The sequence below is a fragment of the Ictalurus punctatus genome, chromosome 6 (genome assembly GCF_001660625.3).
Source record: "Ictalurus punctatus breed USDA103 chromosome 6, Coco_2.0, whole genome shotgun sequence".
NCBI lineage: Eukaryota > Metazoa > Chordata > Actinopteri > Siluriformes > Ictaluridae > Ictalurus > Ictalurus punctatus.
In genome coordinates this window covers 30,421,288-30,442,179 of record NC_030421.2, presented here as the reverse complement: position 1 = coordinate 30,442,179, position 20,892 = coordinate 30,421,288, and the positions used below count along the sequence as shown (strand labels likewise).

Here is a 20,892-nt window from a genome sequence, read left to right as displayed (position 1 = left end):
ACGTCTCAAAAAAGTTGGGACGGAGCAACAAAAGGCTGGAAAAGCAAGTGTTACTAAAAAGTAACAGCTGGAGGAACATTTTGTAACTAATTAAGTTAATTGGCAACAGGTCAGTAACATGATACACACACACACACACACACACACACACACAGGTATATACAGGTTTTAGAGCAACATATGCTTCCATTCAGATTCCATCCCGTCTTTACTTCTGAGAGACTCTGCCTCTCTAAGATACTCTTTTTATACCCAATCATGTTACTGACCTGTTTCCAATTAACCTAATTAGTCACAAAATGTTCCTCCAGTTGTATCTTTTTGGTAATTCTTACTTTTCCAGCCTTTTGTTGCCCCGTCCAAACTTTTATGAGACGTGCTGTGGCCATCAAATTAAAAATGACCTTATTTTTTTTTTATTAAAATGGTACATTTCCTCAGTTTAAACATTTGATATGTTTTCTATGTTCTATTGTAAATAACATACAAGTCTATGAGATTTGCAAATCATTGCATTCTGTTTTTATTTACATTTAACACAGCGTCCCAACTTTTATGGAATTGGGATTGTATAATGCATAAGTCACAATTTCACACACAGCCCATGTGTTTAGATGAGATCTGTGCAATAAAGAGTCCTGATGTTGTGTAGTGCTGACCTGTTGGAGATGTCCGAGCACATTGACCCTGCAGTCAAACACTCCTTTCCCTTCAGCAGTGTACAGGTTATAGATGAAATCAGTGCTGTACTGTGGATGGCATTTCTCATTCCTGTGCCAACAGCAATTACGCATCAGAGTTATATTCACAAAACCATGTAAGAGTAATGACTCATATACAGTAAATGTCTTAAAGCATACAAGTGAATACTGCCTGCTGCCTTGTTTCATTCAGCCCACACGAGCTTTAAAAATACTACTGAAACAGCCTGCAGTGCCTACTACTCCACATGTTCACTCTCTCTAGAATTCAGACTTATAGCATAGTGACTGCCCACATTCTGCATGTGCCACTGTACAGTGCATGTGGACTCAGCTCAGAGGCTTGAAACGCTGGTTAAAATCAGCTCCTGTCTGCTGTGTTTAATGCACGTGTGAGTTCTTAAATGTCTTTCTTATACTCAGCAAAAAAAGAAACATCCCTTTTTCAAGAGACTGTATTTTAAAGATAATTTTGTAAAATCCAAATAAGCTTTACAGATCTTTACTGGAAAGGGTTTAAACGATTTTTTTCATGCTTGTTCAATGAACCATAAACAATTATTCCACATGCACCTGTGGAAAAGTCCTTAAGACATTAACAGTTTACAGGGGCTAGGCAATTAAGGTGACAGTTACAATAACTTAGGACACTAAAGAGACCTTTCTACTGACTCTGAAAAACACCAGAAGAAAGATGTCTAGGGTTCCTGCTCACCTGCGTGAACATGCCATAGACCTGCTGCAGGGAGGCATGAGGACTGCAGATGTGTTCAGAGCAATAAACTGCAATGTCTGTAATGTAAGACGCCTAAGACAGTGCTACAGGGTGACAGGAAGGACAGCTGATCGTCCTTGCAGTGGAAAATTACATGTAACCGTGTGTCCCCCCCAGACGTGATCGAGAACTTGTAAATGCCTTGGTGGAAGAGTGGGGGAACATCTCACAGCAAGAGCTGACCGATCTGGTGTAATTTTTTTTCCTTAATCTAATTCAAAATGTGGAAATTTCATATATTCTAGATTCCTTAAACATGAAGTGAAATATGTCTAGCCTTTTTTTTTGTTTTAATCTTGATGATTATGTTTTACAGCTCAAGGAAATAAAAAATCCCAGTGTAGCCTTACATAATATGCTCTTGACTGTAGAGTTGGCTTCTAGTCTCATATATTTGAAGTATAGTTTGATTGTATTTCCTTACTGTCTGCCTCGCTGTTTTTTTGACTTGTCAACATCCCCACAGCAGCAACTAACGAACACATTAGTCTAATCAACTACTATGGAAACGATAATATACAGTTGAGGTCACAAGTTTACATATGCCTTGCAGAATCTGCAAAATGTTAATAATTAACAACAACAAAAAAAAGTGGGATAATAAAATTTTTAAAACTTTTGAACAGGATATTCTATGTAAATTGTCATTTTGTTTAAAGATCTCATTTTTTACATTTAGTACTGCCCTTCAAAAGCTACATAAGATAGTTAAATGCTTCCTAGAAGACAAAATACTAAAAATTTTTACACCGATCATCCTGTTCATACATCCTCCTGGCTCTTAATGTACCGTGTTGCCTTCTTGAGCATCAGTGAATGTTTGCACCTTTTGTAATAATTGTGTACGAGTCCCTCAGTTGTCCTCAGTGTGAAAAGTACTCACCATCATATAGGCACTGTTAGAAAGGGGTCAAATATGCAGAAGGTGCTGGAAAAGTGAGGATTGTACAGGACCTGGAGGATTTTTCTGAAGAACAGTGGGCGGTTTCACTGCTCGGGACAAACAAGGGACTCATTTACAACTATCACAAAACATAAACACAGTCGTGGATCATCCAGGTAAGAGAATTAAGCGTATGTAAACTTTTGAACTGGTTCATTTGTGTAAATTCAGTTATTATTGTGTCTTGTTGACTATATGTAAACATCTACTATCTAGTATGTGATCCCTCTTATTTAAAAAAAAAAAATTAACGTTTTGCAGATTCTGCAAGGCAGAGTGTAAATCTATCACCTCAACTGTATATATATATATATATATATATATATATATATATATATATATATATATATATATATATATATATATATATATTAAACTGCTTTAGAGCCTGGTTACTAACCTAAAAAGTATCAGGTGTGTTCTGTCCATACAAATGTATTCAATATTTTAAAAAGAAGATAAATCACTCTTGGTGTAAACAGTTCAAGTCAAAGCTAAATGTATTAGTCAAATATAATTAACTGACAGAGATAAGATAAATATCAGACTGTGCCATGTATCTCCAGTTACATTCTATTAAAAAACAGGAAGTGTAGGGTCTTTTGTACGTTCATCAGAAATGTATAATGCTTCAGTATTACTTAATTACTCTGCTTTAATAAGCCTGAGAGGACCTGGCAGTCTTTGAAGGAAGTGTGTTACATAAAACAGATTCTACCTCAGCACCAGACCCCGCTGGATATCCTTCTTCATTTTCTCTGCCAAATGCTCGACGTTTGTCTATCAAAAAGAAGAAAGTTATATTATACAGTGCCCTCCACTAATATTGGCACCCTTGTCTTTATTCTTTAACCTTTTGATCTTTTTTTCAAAACATTCACAAAAATACTCTGCTTTGCGGTAAAAGGTTGTTGAGTTTCACAAAATGGGGCGTGGCTATAAGAAAATAGCACCAGCTTTGAAAATGCCCATTTGTACCATCAGGGCAATAATTAAGAAGTTCCAGTCAACTGGAAATGTTATGAATCGACCTGGAATTGGACGTGTGTCTATATCGTCTCAATACATTGTGAAGAGGACGGTTCAAGTGGCCAAAAAATCCCCAAGGATCACAGCTGGAGAACTGTAGAAGTTAGTTGTGACTTGGGGTCAGAAAGTCTCCAAAACCACAATCTGAAGTCACCTACATCACTACAAGTTGTTTGGAAGGGTTTCGAGAAAAAAAGCCTCTACTCTCATCCAAAAACAAACTCAAGTGTCTTCAGTTTGCCAGACACTACTGGAACTTCAGATGGGATCGGGTTCTATGGTCAGATGAAACCAAAATAGAGCTTTTTGGCAATAAACAATGGTTTTGGCACACAGAGAGGTGGAAAAGTACCTCATGTCCACGGTTAAATATGGTGGGGGCGCTTTAATGTTTTGGGACTGTTTTTCTGCAGAGGACCTGGACAATTTGTCAGGATACATGGCATCATGGACTCTATCAAATATCAACAGATATTAAATGAAAACTTGACTGCCTCTGACAGAAAGATTCAAATGGGCCGAGGTTGGATCTTCCAGAAGGACAATGATCCAAAACATACATCAAAATCAACACAAAAATGGTTTACTGACCACAAAATCAAGGTCCTGCGATGGCCATCCCAGTCCCCTGATTTAACCCCATAGAAAACCTGTGGGGTGAGCTGAAGAGGAGAGTTCACCAGCGTGGACCTCAAAATTTTAAGGATCTGGAGAGAATCCGTATGGAGGAACAGTCCAGATCCCTTGCCATGTATTCACTAACCTCATCAGGCATTATAGGAGAAGACTCAGAGCTGTTATCTTGGCAAAGGGCGGTAGCACAAAATGTTGACTAAAAGGGTGCCAATAATTGTTACACACCTATATTTAAAATAAATAAATAAATAAATAAATAATATTATATATAAACCTGTATTTTATTTGCAATTGTCTGATATCCATGAGAGCAGAGTATTTTTGTGAAATTTTTTTAACAAAAGATCAAAAGGTTAAACAATAAAGACCATTTTTCACAGCCGTGTTTGCTCATATTTACCAGGGGTGCCAATATTAGTGGAGGGCACTGTAGAAAGCAAAGTGTAGAGTTAATCTAACCTTTAAGAGCTAAAATGATTTCACCACTGTGCAAGTTTTTTTTGTTTTTGGTTTCCTGACTAGCTTAAAATTGATATAAATCAATTCAGGGAAATGCTGAGGTTTACCAGTATAAATAAGAATCAGGAAGAAACCAGTATCTACTGTGGTGGTGAAACACTATAACGGTAACTAAAGTATTAAAACACAACTTGTATATGACTTGTTGGAAAACTGCTGCAGAGTGTGTTAGCTGTGAGTTTCAGTTACTTTAAGACTTTTTTTTTTTTATTTATACATGCGTTTGGCATTAATTGTTTCCTATTTCCTGAATTCAGCATTCAGCACCTGGAATTAATATGCAAAATGTCCTTCTCTATTGTCATGTCTCTATCGGACAGCGTCTTTCTGTGGTTTACCCACCCATACAGAGTACAGCAGGACAGTGGACTACTGGAGTTGGTTTTTAAGTATAATTAAAATCTCACCTTCAGATCATGGATATTGAAAGGCTCCTCAAATATATATGCAGCATCGGCTCCCACAGCAATGCCAGTGGTGGTTGCCAGGTATCCACAAAATCCTCCCATGGTTTCCACCACAAAGACCCTCCTCTTTGTTCCTGTAGCTGACTGTTTGATCTTATCACAGCTCTGATAGTTAAATGGCACACACACACACACACACACACACACACACACACATATACATTTATGGTTGTGATCCGTTTAATAGTGTTGTGTGTACTACTCTATGATATGATATACAGCTTTGTGACTGCATACATATATGTCTAAACGAGGTTTTTTTTTTGCTTTAGTGTTACCTAACCGAGTAAATAATTAATTGAACAGGATAGCACTCACCTCCATAGCTGCATTGACAGCAGTATCAGCACCCAGACTGAATTCAGTCCCAGGGACATTGTTGCTGATGGTGGCAGCAATGATGCACATGGGAATGCACAGCTCGTTGTAGCGCCCCCTGGCATCATACAACTCTAATATTCCTTCATAGGCCTAAAGAATAAAAGAGCTCTTGGGTTTGAGCAAACAATCCACCAGTGTTAAATGTCTTAAATGTACAGCCATATATAAATAACCAAGAATATATTGCTACTTGCTTCAAAGCCACCAATTACTAGCAGTGACTGGATGCTGTACTTGGTAAGATTTTCAACCAACTTTTCCATGCAGGTATTGGGTAGGGTTCTGGAAGGATAACATTCAAAATGCAGTCATGGCTGGAATATCATATGATGATGATAATAATAATAATAATAAACATGCTCCATTAACTAACCGTTTAGTCCCCAGAATTGAGCCACCTTGACCGGTCCAACCACCCACACTACTCCAAGACATCTCTTTAATCTTTACACAGGGAAGAAGTTATGCATGTAAAATACATTGTAAATACATTGTACTTTAAGCTCACTGTAGTATACTTATGTGCAGGCGGGGGGTGTGGTCAAGTGTGAATGAAAGGTGCAGCCGGGAAAAGTGAGTGGTAAGGATCTACATCTCTGCGGGATTGCTCTAACGTGTAGATCCTTACCACTCACTTTTCCAGGCTCCGCCCTCCATTCGCAATCTGACCACCGCCTCCACAACGTGGATAAAGTCTTTTCCACTTCACTTGTAAAAACCTGACATCATGACAAAGAGGATTTCTCAACTTCATGTAAACGAGAAGTAAATATTGTCAAACAGTGGACATATCAGATTGTTTTAGGAGTCACAAATATGCTCACAGTCAGGCTCTTCACACTGAAATCAGTGAAGTGAAAGATGGAGGAGACAGATAGCAGTTTGATAGCAACTTTTACTGAAAACATGATTATATCAGAACAGCAACAACTTCAAGTCACTTTTTATAGCCCAGTAAAAATGTTCATCGAACAGGAGATAAATGGTTTTAATAAGTTTCCATCACCAGGACACAAGTACATTTGGAATTTAACTGTGTTTTTAAAAAACGTACAAATATACCCCAAAGCTGTCATCTAGGCAACATGCTTTAACCTCTGTTTCACTGGAACACTTTTCTGTGGAGAGCTAAACCTGCTTGTTTTTTAGTGACCCCTCCCCCACCCCCCACCCCCAATGCAGTGTAAATGTACCATACGTGGGGAAGTGACTGTCAGAGCTATAGTAAAGAATATCTGTGCAGTTATCACTATAGTCTTAAAAAGCTTTCCCAAAAGTATAACAATTAAATCATTGCAGATTATTTTTCAGTCTCGGTTCCTTACCTCTCCATTCGCAAGACCCTCAAATCCATTCTGAACAGTGTAGACTTTGTGGCCAGATGCTAGTGCCACCCTCACTGCAGACCTCACAGCTGCATTCATCCCAGCTGCTGGAGCACCCACGTTCAGGATGGCCACTGAGAAGTTGCTCTGCGCGAAAGACATCTACTATAGCACGGACACCAAACTCTGTTCGACGTGTCTCTGAAAGCTATGCTCACCTTGCATTAGTGGCAACTTATTTAGTAGTTAGTATATAGTTGGTATTAGTGTCACACAAAACAAGATGAGAGTCTAGAGATTAATGCCTATCCAGTAGGGCCTGACTGATAAAGGTTGGCCAAAAAAGTCTTAGATCAGACTCACAAACTTATCAGCACTTATAGCAGAAATCACACAGATAGAGCACAGACAAGGTCTCTTTAAGTAGCATTCATGAACATGATATTGTGAACAATACCCAGTGTAGGGCATTTGGAGGTTGGGTATTAGAGACACACAGGAAGTGACTTTTGAGCTTTTAACAATATGGCAGAACACAATCTAAATTTGATTTCAAGTGACAAAAGACTACTTACTGTATAGGTTTACAAGTTTATAACATTACATACTATATCGCTATTCCTGTTGTTTATTTGAGCCTAATATCTTATTTAACTAAAACTATTTAAATAATTTTTAGAAATGTTAGCTCCTTATAGTTGCTATCAGTCAGGCCCAATGTAATCGCTAACAATCCAGCTAGAGCAGCGGTTTTTAACCTGGGGGTCACGGAAAAACATTTATTTGAAATGATATGAGGGGGGGGCGGCGGTCACACTCACAAAAAGGTTAAGAACCGCTGAGCTAGAGACTAAAGCCTTTACACAAACCAACACACATATGTACATACCTAACTAAAATAGCTTCCAAAAGCATACTGTTTCTTTAAATCTGTTAAAGAACATTTGAGATGTTCGTATCATGTTGACAGTCCCAACAATCCCAGAGTTTTGCTGGCACATCTAAAGTTTTACCATGACTTGAGAAGGCTTGTGGTACGCCAGTAACTTGTAAATGCTCCAGTTGTTCGCAAAGCTCCTGAAATGAACATAATGTTTGTTATTTTTCAGACTGTTAGCATTCATATACACAATCATAAACCATAGCAAGGGGCCTACTAACCAAGTCTGGGGCCTACATTACTGTGTTGTTCACAGAATTACAGGATTTCACAACAAGTCTTACCTTCCACGCAGCTGAATGGCCTCCTCAAACCTCTTCTCATTCATAGCCTTCTGTACCGCTGTAGTCTGGGGGAAAAAGAAGGAGATGTTGCATGAATGTATAGTAATACAGAGTGTCCAAAAAGTATAGGACCGGTTGAGCAAAATATATTGATCTGAATATGTTGAGTAACATTTGCAAAAATGATGCGTGTCATGGTGAACATGTAGAGAAAATGTTGTAAATAATAAATATAAAAAGTTACATAATGTAGTTAAATAACTGCTTCCTGATTTTCAGACACCATGTAGATTCATAAATATTACCGGACATCTGTAGCTCAGTGAACTGAATTCTTTGATAGTAACTGAGAGACTGAACGTAAATCCTAGGGCTGATGTACTTTTAAGCCAGAAATGCAAAGCTAAATGGTAAATGGTCTGCACTTATATAGCACTTTTACCCAAAGCGCTTTACCCTGTGTCTCATTCACCCATTCACACACACACCAATGGTAGCAGAGCTGCCATGTAAGGCGCTAACTTGCCATAGGGAGCAACTTGGGGTTCAGTGTCTTGCCCAAGGACACTTCGGCATGTGGAGTTATGTGGGACGGGAATCGCACCGCCAACCCTATAATTACTGGGCAACCCGCTCTACCACCTGACCCACAGCCGCCAGAGTGTATAGCTAGCTATAAAATTTTTAATATATTATTTCACTCATTCATCCATCTTTAGTAAGCACGTTATGCTGGTCAGGGTTTCAGTGGATCAGGAGCATATCCTGGGAAAACTTGGCTTGAGGCTGGAATACACCCTGGATGGGATGCCATCACAAACCCTCCCCCCCGTGCGATTCGTGCGATTCAACAAGTTTTCAGCAAAAAAAACCCCACAAAAACTCAGCAAATTACATCACAACTTTTAAAAAAAGCTCATGTAGTAAACGTATCCTTTGTGTGGGTCTTACCATTTCCACCGCTTCCATGAGGGGCAGCTTCACCGACCGGTTACCGGACAGACCGATCACACAGGCAGGGGTATCAGGAGTCGCCTCCATCAGTGCCACCACTGCCTCCATTCCCAACTTACTACTCTAAGAACACAACCACAGCCCAGTGCTCAGAATGTATGACAATATAATTCTTCATAATGCTTGCTCTCAGATACAAAATATATCTTTACTTTCTCTACACATATATGTATATGTACATCACACATACTAGCTTCTTATACTTTATGATTCAATTAGTTTTGATTGATTTCATTTAAACACATAAAACATGCCTTGGCTGATAGCATTTCTTTAGATGTTCTGCTCTTAAATATTACAGAAATGATTCAATCAACTAAACTACTTACTCCAGACTTTAAATATGGAGATCTCTATTATTCAGTTTAAATTACTTACTAGTACTCGATCAAAGGCTGAAGGAGTTCCTCCTCTCTGCACGTGGCCCAGAACAGTCACTCTGGTATCGTAGCCCAACCGCTTTACAACAAGCTGCACACACACAGAAATCATGCTACTATCCTACTATTATATATATATATATTTTAAATAATGTAAGCAAAAGGGATCTTTATCTTTACATGCTGGTGATTATTTTAAAGTACTTACATCTTTGACGTAGCTGGAAGTGATGGGCTCGCCTTTTCTGTTGATTGCTCCCTCAGCAATGATGATGATGTTGAGTCTGGAACCCTTACTACGGCTCTGTACACACACACACACACACACACACACACACACACACACACACACACGACTACTACCGAAGACTTATGAGCCATGACTGAAACATGACAAACATGGCAAAACCCAACAGCTGATGAATCCAGGTCTGTCTGTGAGGAAATCTATATGATTTGATTACTTTGTTGAAACTGAATCGATGCTGATTTTTATTTATTTATAGATCTTGGGTGTATTGTGCTCGGTCACCTCTCCAAGCCTAGTGCACATAACATCCTCCCAGTCATCCTCTGGAGGAGCTTCAGGAATAAAGAGCCAGTCTGCTCCAGACGCTAACGCAGACACCAGAGCCAGATATCTGTGTACACACACACACACACACACACACACACACACACACACACAGTGCTGTCCTTTAACATTCAAACATTTTCCAGCACATAATATTTCTTTCTTTCTTTCATTATTTATTTAATTATGCCAATTTTCATTTGCACTTCAAAACACAGTATTTATTGTAAAGGCATATTAGTGAACCAATCTATATTCCTTCATTTGTTTACGGTAAATCTATGATTATTACTACTCAGAAAAAGTATATTTAACAGAGGAAAAACCCAAGAACTCTGAACAAGCCTTGTTAACAAAAATGATTTTATTATCTTTTTAATAATGCCTATAGAGCTTAATAATCCTCTGAATATTTTAAGCTACAGTGCTATGAAAAAGTATTTGCCTGAGAAATACTGTTGTGCTATTTGAAGTGTTTTTGATTCATTTTGGATGTCTCTATTTGTATTTGTTATTTGGAGTGTTACTTTTTGGTTAACATAACTTTATGCACTGGCATGAGTGGTGTGTTTTCTAAATTATAAAGGCCTGAATGAATGTGAATTTACTTCAGGTTCAGTGGTGTGTTCACGGCACATCAATCATGTGTCAGTCACGTATTTCTCACAGAAACTGAACAGTAGCACTGAGACATGACTCACCCGCAGTGTCGTCCCATTACCTCCAGGACAAATGTGCGCTGATGGCTGCATAACAGTTGGAAAGAGATTTCCTTCATTAGTGAAAGAAATGATCTAATCAACTAACATCCTCTATTAAACAACCATTAAACATCTTTCCTGTACTGGTGACTTGGAAACACTTTTTGAAAAAAGTCCTTTTTGTGGACACCTGACCATCACAACCATATGTGCTTGATGAACATCCCATTCCAGATTTAGTCCCCACTAGCAGTTATAATAACCTCACTTTTCTGGGAAGGCTTTCCACTAGATTTTGGAGCGTGGCTGTGTGCATTCAGCTACAAGAGCATTAGTGAGGTCAGGAACTGATGATGTGTGAGGAGGTCTGGGGTAAAGTCAGTGTTCCAGTTCATCCCAAAGGTGTTCAGTGGGGTTGAGGTCAGGGCTCTGTACAGGACAATCAAGTTCTTCCACTCCACACTCTAAAAAAAAAACATTGGGTTAAAAACAACCCAAATTGGGTTATTTTTTAACCTAACAGCTGGGTCAATATAGGACAGAACCCATTTTGGGCTAAACTAACCAATCAAGTTGAGTTGTTAATTTTAACCCAGCAAATTAAAAAAAGGATAGTTTAATTTTTACAAAAATGCTGGGTTAATTTTATTTCATAAACGGGTAAATATTTTCAGGGTTATTTTAACCCTTTGAAAATGTCAAATACACCACATTATAAACAAATACGTCAGCATGGTATCTCCTTTATTTATACACAAGGTGGTGTTCAGAAATGTATTGCTAGAGCTGCTAAAGTGGTGTTTATATATAGACTTTGAAGTAAATGACTCAAATAAGTCATATATTTAAGACGAAAACGTCAGATTTTGATCAAAGAAAAGCAAATGAAGAAAACGGTGCATTTTATGTCATGTAAACTGGACTGTTATCGCACATTTTTGCTTTTTCTAGTGTACGGTAACGGTTTTATAGATAAATATATCGATACAAACCTTCGCCAAATAAATCTAACAGTCTGTCCGTGTGAAAACCGCTACCTCCACCTGAGGTGAATTCAAACAGGCGGTGCTGAGTTGATTTGATGAGCTGGGCTGAGGCATCAGGGTGGGAGAGGAATGCGTTGATTCAACTGTCAGTGAAAATGACCCAGCCACTAACCCAGTGGTTGGGTTCCACAAAACTACCCAAGACTGAGAAAATAACCCAATTACATGACCCAAAAGTCTCAACCCAGCGTTTGGGTAGAAAAAATAACCCAGCATTTTTTAGAGTGCGACCGTGGCAAACTATGTCCTCACTTTGTGCACAGGGTCATTGTCATGCTGGAACAGGTTTGGGCCTCTTAGCATACAAAGGCATTCTATACAATTAGATGCTTCCAACTTTGTTGCAACAGTTTGAGAAAGCACCACATATGGGTGTGATGGTCATGTGTCCACATACTTTTAATCATATAGTGCAGTGGTTTTCAAAGTGGAGGCCTCGGCCCCCTTGGGGGCTAGCAGGGGGCGCCCGGGGGGCTTCAACAATTTGGTGTGAAAAATAAATTCTCACTCTCAGACAACCACACACACACACACACACACACACAATCAATTCCTAATGTAATGTAATGTAAAGATGTAAGATGTAATGATTAATTAAAAAAAGGGGGATATATTCAGAAGTCTGTATTTTTAATGTGTTTTAAAGAAATCTTGCAAAAGGGGGGCCTCGGTCAAATCTTAATGCCATTTGGGGGGCCTTGCCCTGGAAAAGTTTGGGAAACCCTGATATAGTGCATTACCGTAAGTGTCCAATAACAGACATTATAGGATATTAGCATGCAACACTCCATTAATTTTAGTCCTTTCTTGCTGTTTATAATCTTGTTATGCATCAGCCAAAATACAGTATGCTGTACAATCACATCTGTATAATCATCGGTTACCTATTGGATGCGCTTAAATACAAAGGAATTTGAAAAAGAATGAACACATAAATACTACACGAGATGCAGTCGTGCCAAAGTTCCCTGACTCACTAAATATTTCTAACATTGATAATCTTTAAACAATCCAGTTAGTTTAGAGTTCTACTTCCTGTTGTCGGTTGACGTCGTGTAAAACTTCACCTAGGAACTGTTGTGTTCTAGAGTGATAAATCTCTGTGTTTATAACAACCTAACTGCATATCAGTGAATCTTCAGTTGGAGATGGTAAAAGTAGGGCAAGTTCAGATAAGCATTCTCTGAAACCAAACAGCTGTGTCAGACTCAGAAGATATTTTGTCACTCCAGGGTAAAGGTGCATTCCTTCAAGAGATTATGTAACATCACATGCCCACGTTCCAACCACAGAGAGAATGTTTTTCATGTGCTGTGATCCTCCATTCTGCACACAATGTAATAAATTAAAGGAATATGCCAGCATTTTCAACCCGGTCTCTATCCACTGCATCTGTAGAAAGAAATGTCACGTTTCCCTGTAATGTGTTTATGCGAAACACATTTTTCCCAAAACACTTGCATACTTGGGTCCAAGGTTAAAGCTCTAGATATGTTTATACCACAGAGGTGCTGAATTCTCAAATCCGATTGGTCAGATGGTCAATTTTCTATAACAGCAGCTCTGACAGAAGTTCCAGCTACGAGTCAAATCACAGGATTATATTAATGCGTTCATTTGAATATTTATAGCCAATTCACAAGGACTTTTATAATCCATCCACCCATTTTCTGTACTGATTATCCTACACAGGGTTGCGGGGGAGCCTGGGCCTGCCCCAGGGCACAATCACACACACACCATGGACAATTTGGAAATGCCAATCAGCATACAATGCATGTCTTTGGACTGGGGGAGGAAACCGGAGGAAACTCCCGAAGCATGGGGAGAACGTACAAACTCCATGCACACAGGGCGGAGGTGGGATTCCAACTCCGATAATAAATAATAATACATAGATCAAATTGATAATAATAATAATAATAATAATAATAATAATAATAAGATTACACAATGTGCTCTTATTCAACATATGTATATAATCTTTGGTATGATGAAGTTTTCTCTAAAGAGGTGTTTATTTATTAAAACACATTATTATTATTATTATTATTATTATTATTATTAACATTTATGGAAAGAGTCTTTAGTATAACAGTCATTTGTAACAATATAAGGCAAATCTGTTCCTTTAAGTTTACTGATATGGGAAAAACTAAGGATGGAAGATATTACAGTGGAAACCACAAAACAAAATAACTACCCCCCCCCCCCCCCCATTAACTTCTATTGAAAGTAAGGGAATTGCTGTTTATAGCTGCTACAAAGGATAAACAGTAGGACATACCATTCTTTAATAAATAAAACTAATGCAATATGCAAATTGCTGTGGTATGAGAGAAACAGAACCTTTCTTGATGTGTTGTTATTAGAAAATAATCAATGTTGTAGTTACAGTAATTCTGCTTCCTGTCAGGCCACACCACCTAATCACTGATTACTTTCCAAAAACACACCCTGTATTGTTTTATTCCTGTCATACCACAGCAGTTAATGCTAATTGCAGTTTTTTGTTTATTTAAAAAAACACCACATTATACTTTTTTTTCCCTTTATGGTTACATTGAAATGAATGATTCCTCACGTAATTCATTCCTTTCACAAATGGGACTACTTTTTCAGAAGGTGGAAGGTGCAGCTAGACGCTAACAACAGAGTAGTGTTGGTCTCCTAGTGCATGGATACAACAAAACCCTCAGGAAAGTGTAAATCAGTCCGTCCAGGAAATGAACGCAAAATCAATGAAACTCCGCAAAATTCGGAGGAGCTTGCAATTTTTCAGACTTAGCGCACATTTTCTGCAGATTTGGGCCAAGACTATTTGGTGTGACTATTTGAGAAATTTTTTTCTTTTTTTCTTTTTCATTATTAAAATTTACTGTGGTGATGAAACATACACAAATATACAGTGGGTAGAGATTAGATTGAAAAATGTTGGCGTATTTCAACACACTACTATTCTCACTGTTCATATTTGGACCTCCTGCTTCATTTTCTCCCCCAGGCTGCGGTTATAGTGGAGCTGCTAACCTTATAGCGGTGGTGCAAATGGCGTCCACGATGTCGATGATGCGATGGAGGGCTGAGTCTGCTCCGATGGTCATGTCGGTACCACAGAAGTCGTTATCGATGGAGCCCACCAAACCCACGATGTTTAGGTGACTGTACTGCTTTGCCGTCTCAGCAGAGATCCTGCCTAGAAAGGAGAACAATAGCAGTGCATATATACTGGCCTGTTAAGAAAAAAAAAACACTTTACTTTGATCTGCTCTACTGATTCAGTCTGTTTTGTAACAATACTGAACTATTAATGGAGATGGGTGTCACAAGTGTGCTTTGAGCAAAATTCTTTTGAAGCTCTGAACAAGCTGTTGAATAATGCCAGCTAAACATAGCCACAGTGAACAAGTGCGGCCCTTAAAACAACTTTGCGTTTTATAGGAGCAGTTGTAAATTTGCAATTGTAATGAGAACAGTGACAAGCTTTCACACGCTGCATTTTTATGTGCCCAAAAAAATGAACATTTGTAAATTTGATCTTCTAAAACAGATTTTAAATCGTATGATCATTACAAGTGATTGCACGCTAAACCTTTAATATTCTGTCAAGCCTAATGATTCTAATGTATACCACACCACTGTGGAATTCTCAAATCTGACTGGTCTGAATGTGTCGACATGGTGAAGGTTTTTAGAAGGAGTCTCCAGTGTCAGCGCTTTATAGCAGTCAGAACTAAAGCGGTAACTTCATAAAGTTTTCTGACACAGGACAGTCTTCATGATAGATGGTGTCCTTTCTCAGAAACATGACAAGTGACAGTTTTAGTCTAATTATCTTCAAGAGAGGAAAAAAAGAGAGCGGCTATAGTGATAGGAAAGTGATAGCACAGACTAAACTGTTGTGCAGATATTTTACAACATCGAATGTAAATGTAAAAGCTTTCGAAAAACGAACTAACTCTTAGTTAGCGTTGGCAAATTGCTCCATTTGAGGCACCGCACCTATAACAGCGAACTCTGGCATGTTTTATTCCTTTTACTTGTGTCAAAATAGAGACCTTTGGCCATTGCTGTTATTTTTGCACCTTGTATTTGGATAAGTCAGTGCTGCTTTTAACTGAGATGCCCTCATACCTCATCGCAAATAATGGCTTGAAACTGGGGAAATGACGGAATGAATCCACAGAGATGATGAAAGTGTTAGCTTGCAAAATGTAGGGTAATGAGAGGCAGTACTCAATCTAAGGATAAAGTGTTGGCTGCCAATTTATTAGCACCGGTTGTACTAGTAAATCCTTCCTAGGCCATTCTGCCAGTTTTTAGACATTTTTTCAATGTGAGTGAATGAAACAGTGCTAATCGTCAATCCTTGAGAGCCACTCATCAAGTCAGGATGGATACGGTTTACAGTGTCTTTCTGGATTTGACGTTTGATGCCAGCGAGCCAATCGAAGTAGACTTTTGGAGTAGATAGTAGAAAACTAGAAGATTATCTGAATGAGTATGGGTTTGTCTGTCGCAGGACTAGTGTGTACCTTTGGCTTCCAGCTCGGCGAGTAGTCCGCTCCACTCGCTTCGGAAGATGTTAGCTCCTGTAAGGCTGCCGTCACCTCCACACACACAGAGGTTGGTGATCCCACGTTTCACAAGGTTAAAGGCGGCAGCCAGGCGGCCGTCCCGTGTGGTGAAGGCTTTACAGCGGGCGCTGCCTATCACTGTCCCACCCTGAAGAGAAGATCTGCATCAAACTAGCAAATCGAGCGCATTCATGCAATCCAGTGTAACTAAAAAGTTGCTACTTTCTCATGTTCTCCATGCAGCAGTGAGCAGAATTAAACAATCTAACCCTCTAGAGGCTTTCCACCAAAGCCGGTACAGACAGATGAACAAGCTAGGTGTGCCAACACTGAAACTAATGCGACTCGACTGAGAAGCAAATCACATATTTGTGTAGAATGCTTTCTTAAAATCAGTCAACAGTATTTGTAAATTCAATTCTAAAATCTGTATAATTCATGTACAGATGAAGAGTAAATGATCAAATGGAACACTAAAACATATTAACTAGGAGAAGAAAAAAAAGAAAAAAAAACACAGAACATTTTCATAAAGTGATTTTTACCAGCTGGATGATGTTGGTTACGCTGTGCCAGTGAGCCAGTTTGATATTGTCTCCCCCATCCACCAGACCCTGGTAACCCTGCATAACATCAATACAGCACATCACGGCTAAGCCAGCATCAAACAGGCCATGTGTGTTACCGTACATGGTTTACATTGTCAATTACATGGACATGGAAAATCTTCAATTTTGAAGATCAAATTACTTGGGTCCGTACATTTATAATATTCAAAGTGTATACCATACCCATACCCGTACATTTATAATACAATAGTGTATACCATACCCAATGTACTGTCATGATACAAAATCTGTGGGCTAAGTCTCTAGCCTCGAGTTGTGTTTATGATACACAAACAATAGCACAATATTTTGTTTTGTAAACAAACTGCAACAAAACAGTGGGGTTATGTTATGAACTAATTTATTGAGGAAAACATATTTAAATAGATTTCAATCAGTTACTTGTAATAATGGAGTTTTAAGATCACTGGTGATAGCGACAGTACACAGAATATATAATAATGCTAATCTATTGCAATACTGTATCATCATCAGCATCATCATCATATCATCATAACACCTATGCCTACCTGTCTAACCTAAAAAACCCCAAAACATCCAGATCCTATTCTGAGCCCTCATTTCCTCCCTAATTAAAAGTTATGGAAAAATGTAAGGGGAAAAAGCATTTAGCAGATTTAGGAGATACCTCATAAATCAGATACACCTTGGCTCCAACATATATACCCATCCGAGTGACAGCACGGACAGCGGCGTTCATACCTGACGCAGGAGAAACAAGACACGGCATTCATTTTACTCATTTTATTGTAAGCTTATTATTCACTGTTTAACTGTTTGTAGCACTCTTGAGTACTAGCACTTACTCCAGCATGTGTGTTTATCATCTTTAGCTCTGTGCTTGGATTACATTCTGATTCATTGGTAAGACATAGCATTCACCGTTTACACAAATGAAAATGTAATGTAATGGGCACGTTTTCGTCACTCAGAACTTATTTTGAAGAAGATTAATGTTTTTAATCCTTTAATAATACTTGCCTAAAAAGGCAAAATGCAGCATGTGTGTTGCTGTTAACAATTGTGTACACAATTACCTAGAGACTACTTATTTGGCTGGACTTCTAGTAAAATCTTTGTCAGTTTGACCTGTTTCACTCTTTCTTTGAATTACATGATGTGGTGATTCTGAAAGAATTATATTATATTACATAAATTATGAATGAATGCCACAGAAGCATCTACACTTGATCTTATAACAGTTTCCAGATATTATGAGTATACACACTAAAGACATCCAAACCCCCTCCTCCACATGTAATAACAGAGGGAATTTACATATTATTATTATTATTATTATTATTATTATTATTATTATTATTATTATTCTGTTGCTATAACTCATGCTGGTCACCTCTTAAACCCTATCTTAGATTTTACAGTGACATTTTTAGCTCACTGCAGCAAAGCTTTCTTTGCACATTGGTTACTGAATAATTAAAAGTATTTAATAATAGAAAAAAGAAGCCTTTAAACAGCTGACCCATAAACTCCTTTTTTGCATCTTCACCCGTGGGACACTGAGACGTAATCACATCCGGATTTACTTTGACAGGAGGCGTTAGGGAAGTGATTTTAATTCATTTGACATCTTGAGTGCTTAAGAAAATAAATGTTGACTTAATACAGTATATAGCCCATGGTGTTAGTGCCTTCAACAAACTTCTCTCACTGGTTAGTGGCAGATAGAGAAACGTGTTTATGTCACAATCTTAGAGAAAAAGTTGCTAAGCTGTATCTATCCTTGTTGCTTGGACTGTACTGACAAGGTTACATCTTTGTATCATTAGTATGTACCTTTCACCTTAAAACGCAACCATTTTGCAGATTGAAAATATATGACTGGACCTAGGGGGGCACGATGGCTTAGTGGTTAGTACGTTTGCCTTGCACCTCTGGGGTTGGGGGTTTGAATGTGTGCACGGAGTATGCATGATCTCCCCGTTAGACCTCGACCAACAGTGGATTTTACAGATACCGTTAACCGATTAATCAAACGATATTTTTTAAAACTGATACTGAATGGAAACATAACACTCAAAGTAAAATATTATTGAACTTTGTTAAAAATAAACAGTACTGACTGTACCATGAAAATGTACTATACTTTTTTAAATTAAATAAATATTTAAAATATATTAACTATAAATAAATATTAAAGTAAATAAAAGATATACATCCAAATTGACCCAAAAGGTAACAGTCCAAAAAACAAACAAAAATAGAGGCATCCAAAGTGAATAAAAAACACAACAAAATTATGCTTCGGGAGAATCCTCCACGTACGCCGGTTTCCTCCCCCAAAGACATATGTTGTAGGCTGATTTGGCATTTTCAAATTGTCCATAGTGTGTGAGTGTGTGTGTGTGTGTGTGTGTGTGATTGTGTCCTGCAATGGGTTGGCTTGATGTCCTAGTTCCCTGGAATAGGCTTCAGGCTCCCCGTGACCTTGAGTAGGATAGCCAGTACAGAAAATGGATGGATGGATGGATGATCTGGACCTAAGGACTGCCTTTAATTATTTTTTATAGCAAAAATGCACCTTTCCATGTACATACTAAAGAGGCAAAAAGATGTATCCATGAATGTGCTTTCTCAGCAACAAGGTACAGTTTAGTCCACTCTTTTAATACAAATGCAAAATTACAAGCATATTGATGCATTTGGATAGCTTGTCAATCAAATAAGCCCTGTGGGGGAGAAAAAAACAAAAAAAAAACAACCAGAAACCCTTATAGAATTTGTAATGGTTTGAATGGTTATAATGGTGATTTTATTGGCTTTAATGGAAACTGTAATGGTCCCTGTGGGTCTCTACTGTTAACTTGTGGCCTTCCTATTGCTGACGTTATGTCTAGTGGATACCATTAAGGACCAATAAATAATAATGGTTCTAATGGTCAGCTGATGGTTTGTAATGGTATTTGTAGTAGAAACCATTAGAATTTTGGTGATGGATTCTATTTTTTAATTTAAATTTTTTTTTTTTTTTGGGGGGGGGGGGGGGATTAGCAGAGAGACCCTATATTTCACAGTGCTTTATTTTCCACATCAACACTTTTTGGAGATGGTTTCAGGTTATGTTCTGACTGTTTCAGACTGAATGGAACACCGTTACTGGTGTTCATCTGATAGTAAGTGAACAATGCAGAGCGATGTTGAGTGTACAGTAGCCTACATGTCTGACTGCACGTACAGATGGACACGCCCTCACTTCCCAAACACACACTTCCATACTGTGTAGCAAGTAGACACGCTTCGTCACTAGCTGTTGCCATGGCTACATGTACAAAGTGCATACTACTATACACAGTGTTCAATAGCAGAACTCGACCTGGAGTTAATAGTATTGGTTAATAGTATTGGGCTTGTAAAATAGGCCTTATAAAACAGTTTAGGGCACAAATACCACCTTAAAACCATAATGAGATGGAAAGTTAGTTTGTATCTTACAGGTAAAGATGTTAAACTTTTATTTGAGCAAGACGTGTTTATTATGTTATTATTATTATTATTATTATTATTATTATTATTATTATTATATTTTGTTTAGGTACTGTGCATGCATGTATCACGTGGCAACGAACTTCCTCAACAACTCTACACATCTGTTACACTGCAGTAAATAATTCGCAACATTGTGTACTGTGTGTACTGTGTGTGTGTGTGTGTGTGTGTGTGTGTGTGTACTGTGTGTGTGTACCTTGCGCATCTCCTCCACTGGTCAGCACGGCTATGGCTTTCCCAGCACCCGTCATCCGGAGCTTCTCCAAACCCTGAGAATTCATTTTAAATCCGAGTAAACACGGAAACTCCAGCCAATAAAGCAAACAGCCTAACTCTCTAACACTTATAGAAAGGTTTAGGGCACTCGGTGACCCACAGCAGCCTTTAATACTTCTTTAAATCCTTTGCTGTGAGCAGAGCGCCTGACTGACCTTCCGGGGATACAAACTGTGTGGGTGTGTGTA

General features: G+C 38.3%; 1 protein-coding gene across 1 annotated transcript in view; it reads right to left on the bottom strand.

Moving 5' to 3' along the window:
- pfkla (phosphofructokinase, liver a) overlaps window positions 1-20,892 on the bottom strand; it is a 22,964-nt gene extending 2,072 nt beyond the window's left edge. Inside the window, exons 1-19 of the mRNA XM_017470525.3 lie at window positions 20,625-20,892; window positions 17,550-17,623; window positions 16,838-16,915; window positions 16,251-16,440; window positions 14,746-14,911; window positions 10,670-10,714; window positions 9,927-10,035; window positions 9,603-9,698; window positions 9,393-9,485; window positions 8,952-9,077; window positions 8,001-8,065; window positions 7,790-7,853; window positions 6,777-6,923; window positions 5,825-5,895; window positions 5,646-5,733; window positions 5,389-5,541; window positions 5,011-5,175; window positions 3,138-3,199; window positions 660-771 (exon numbers count right to left, since the gene is read on the bottom strand). Of these exons, the coding sequence (XP_017326014.1) occupies window positions 660-771; window positions 3,138-3,199; window positions 5,011-5,175; window positions 5,389-5,541; window positions 5,646-5,733; window positions 5,825-5,895; window positions 6,777-6,923; window positions 7,790-7,853; window positions 8,001-8,065; window positions 8,952-9,077; window positions 9,393-9,485; window positions 9,603-9,698; window positions 9,927-10,035; window positions 10,670-10,714; window positions 14,746-14,911; window positions 16,251-16,440; window positions 16,838-16,915; window positions 17,550-17,623; window positions 20,625-20,709 (1,989 nt within the window). The 5' untranslated portion in view covers window positions 20,710-20,892. The remainder of the gene's footprint in view (window positions 1-659; window positions 772-3,137; window positions 3,200-5,010; window positions 5,176-5,388; window positions 5,542-5,645; window positions 5,734-5,824; window positions 5,896-6,776; window positions 6,924-7,789; window positions 7,854-8,000; window positions 8,066-8,951; window positions 9,078-9,392; window positions 9,486-9,602; window positions 9,699-9,926; window positions 10,036-10,669; window positions 10,715-14,745; window positions 14,912-16,250; window positions 16,441-16,837; window positions 16,916-17,549; window positions 17,624-20,624) is intronic.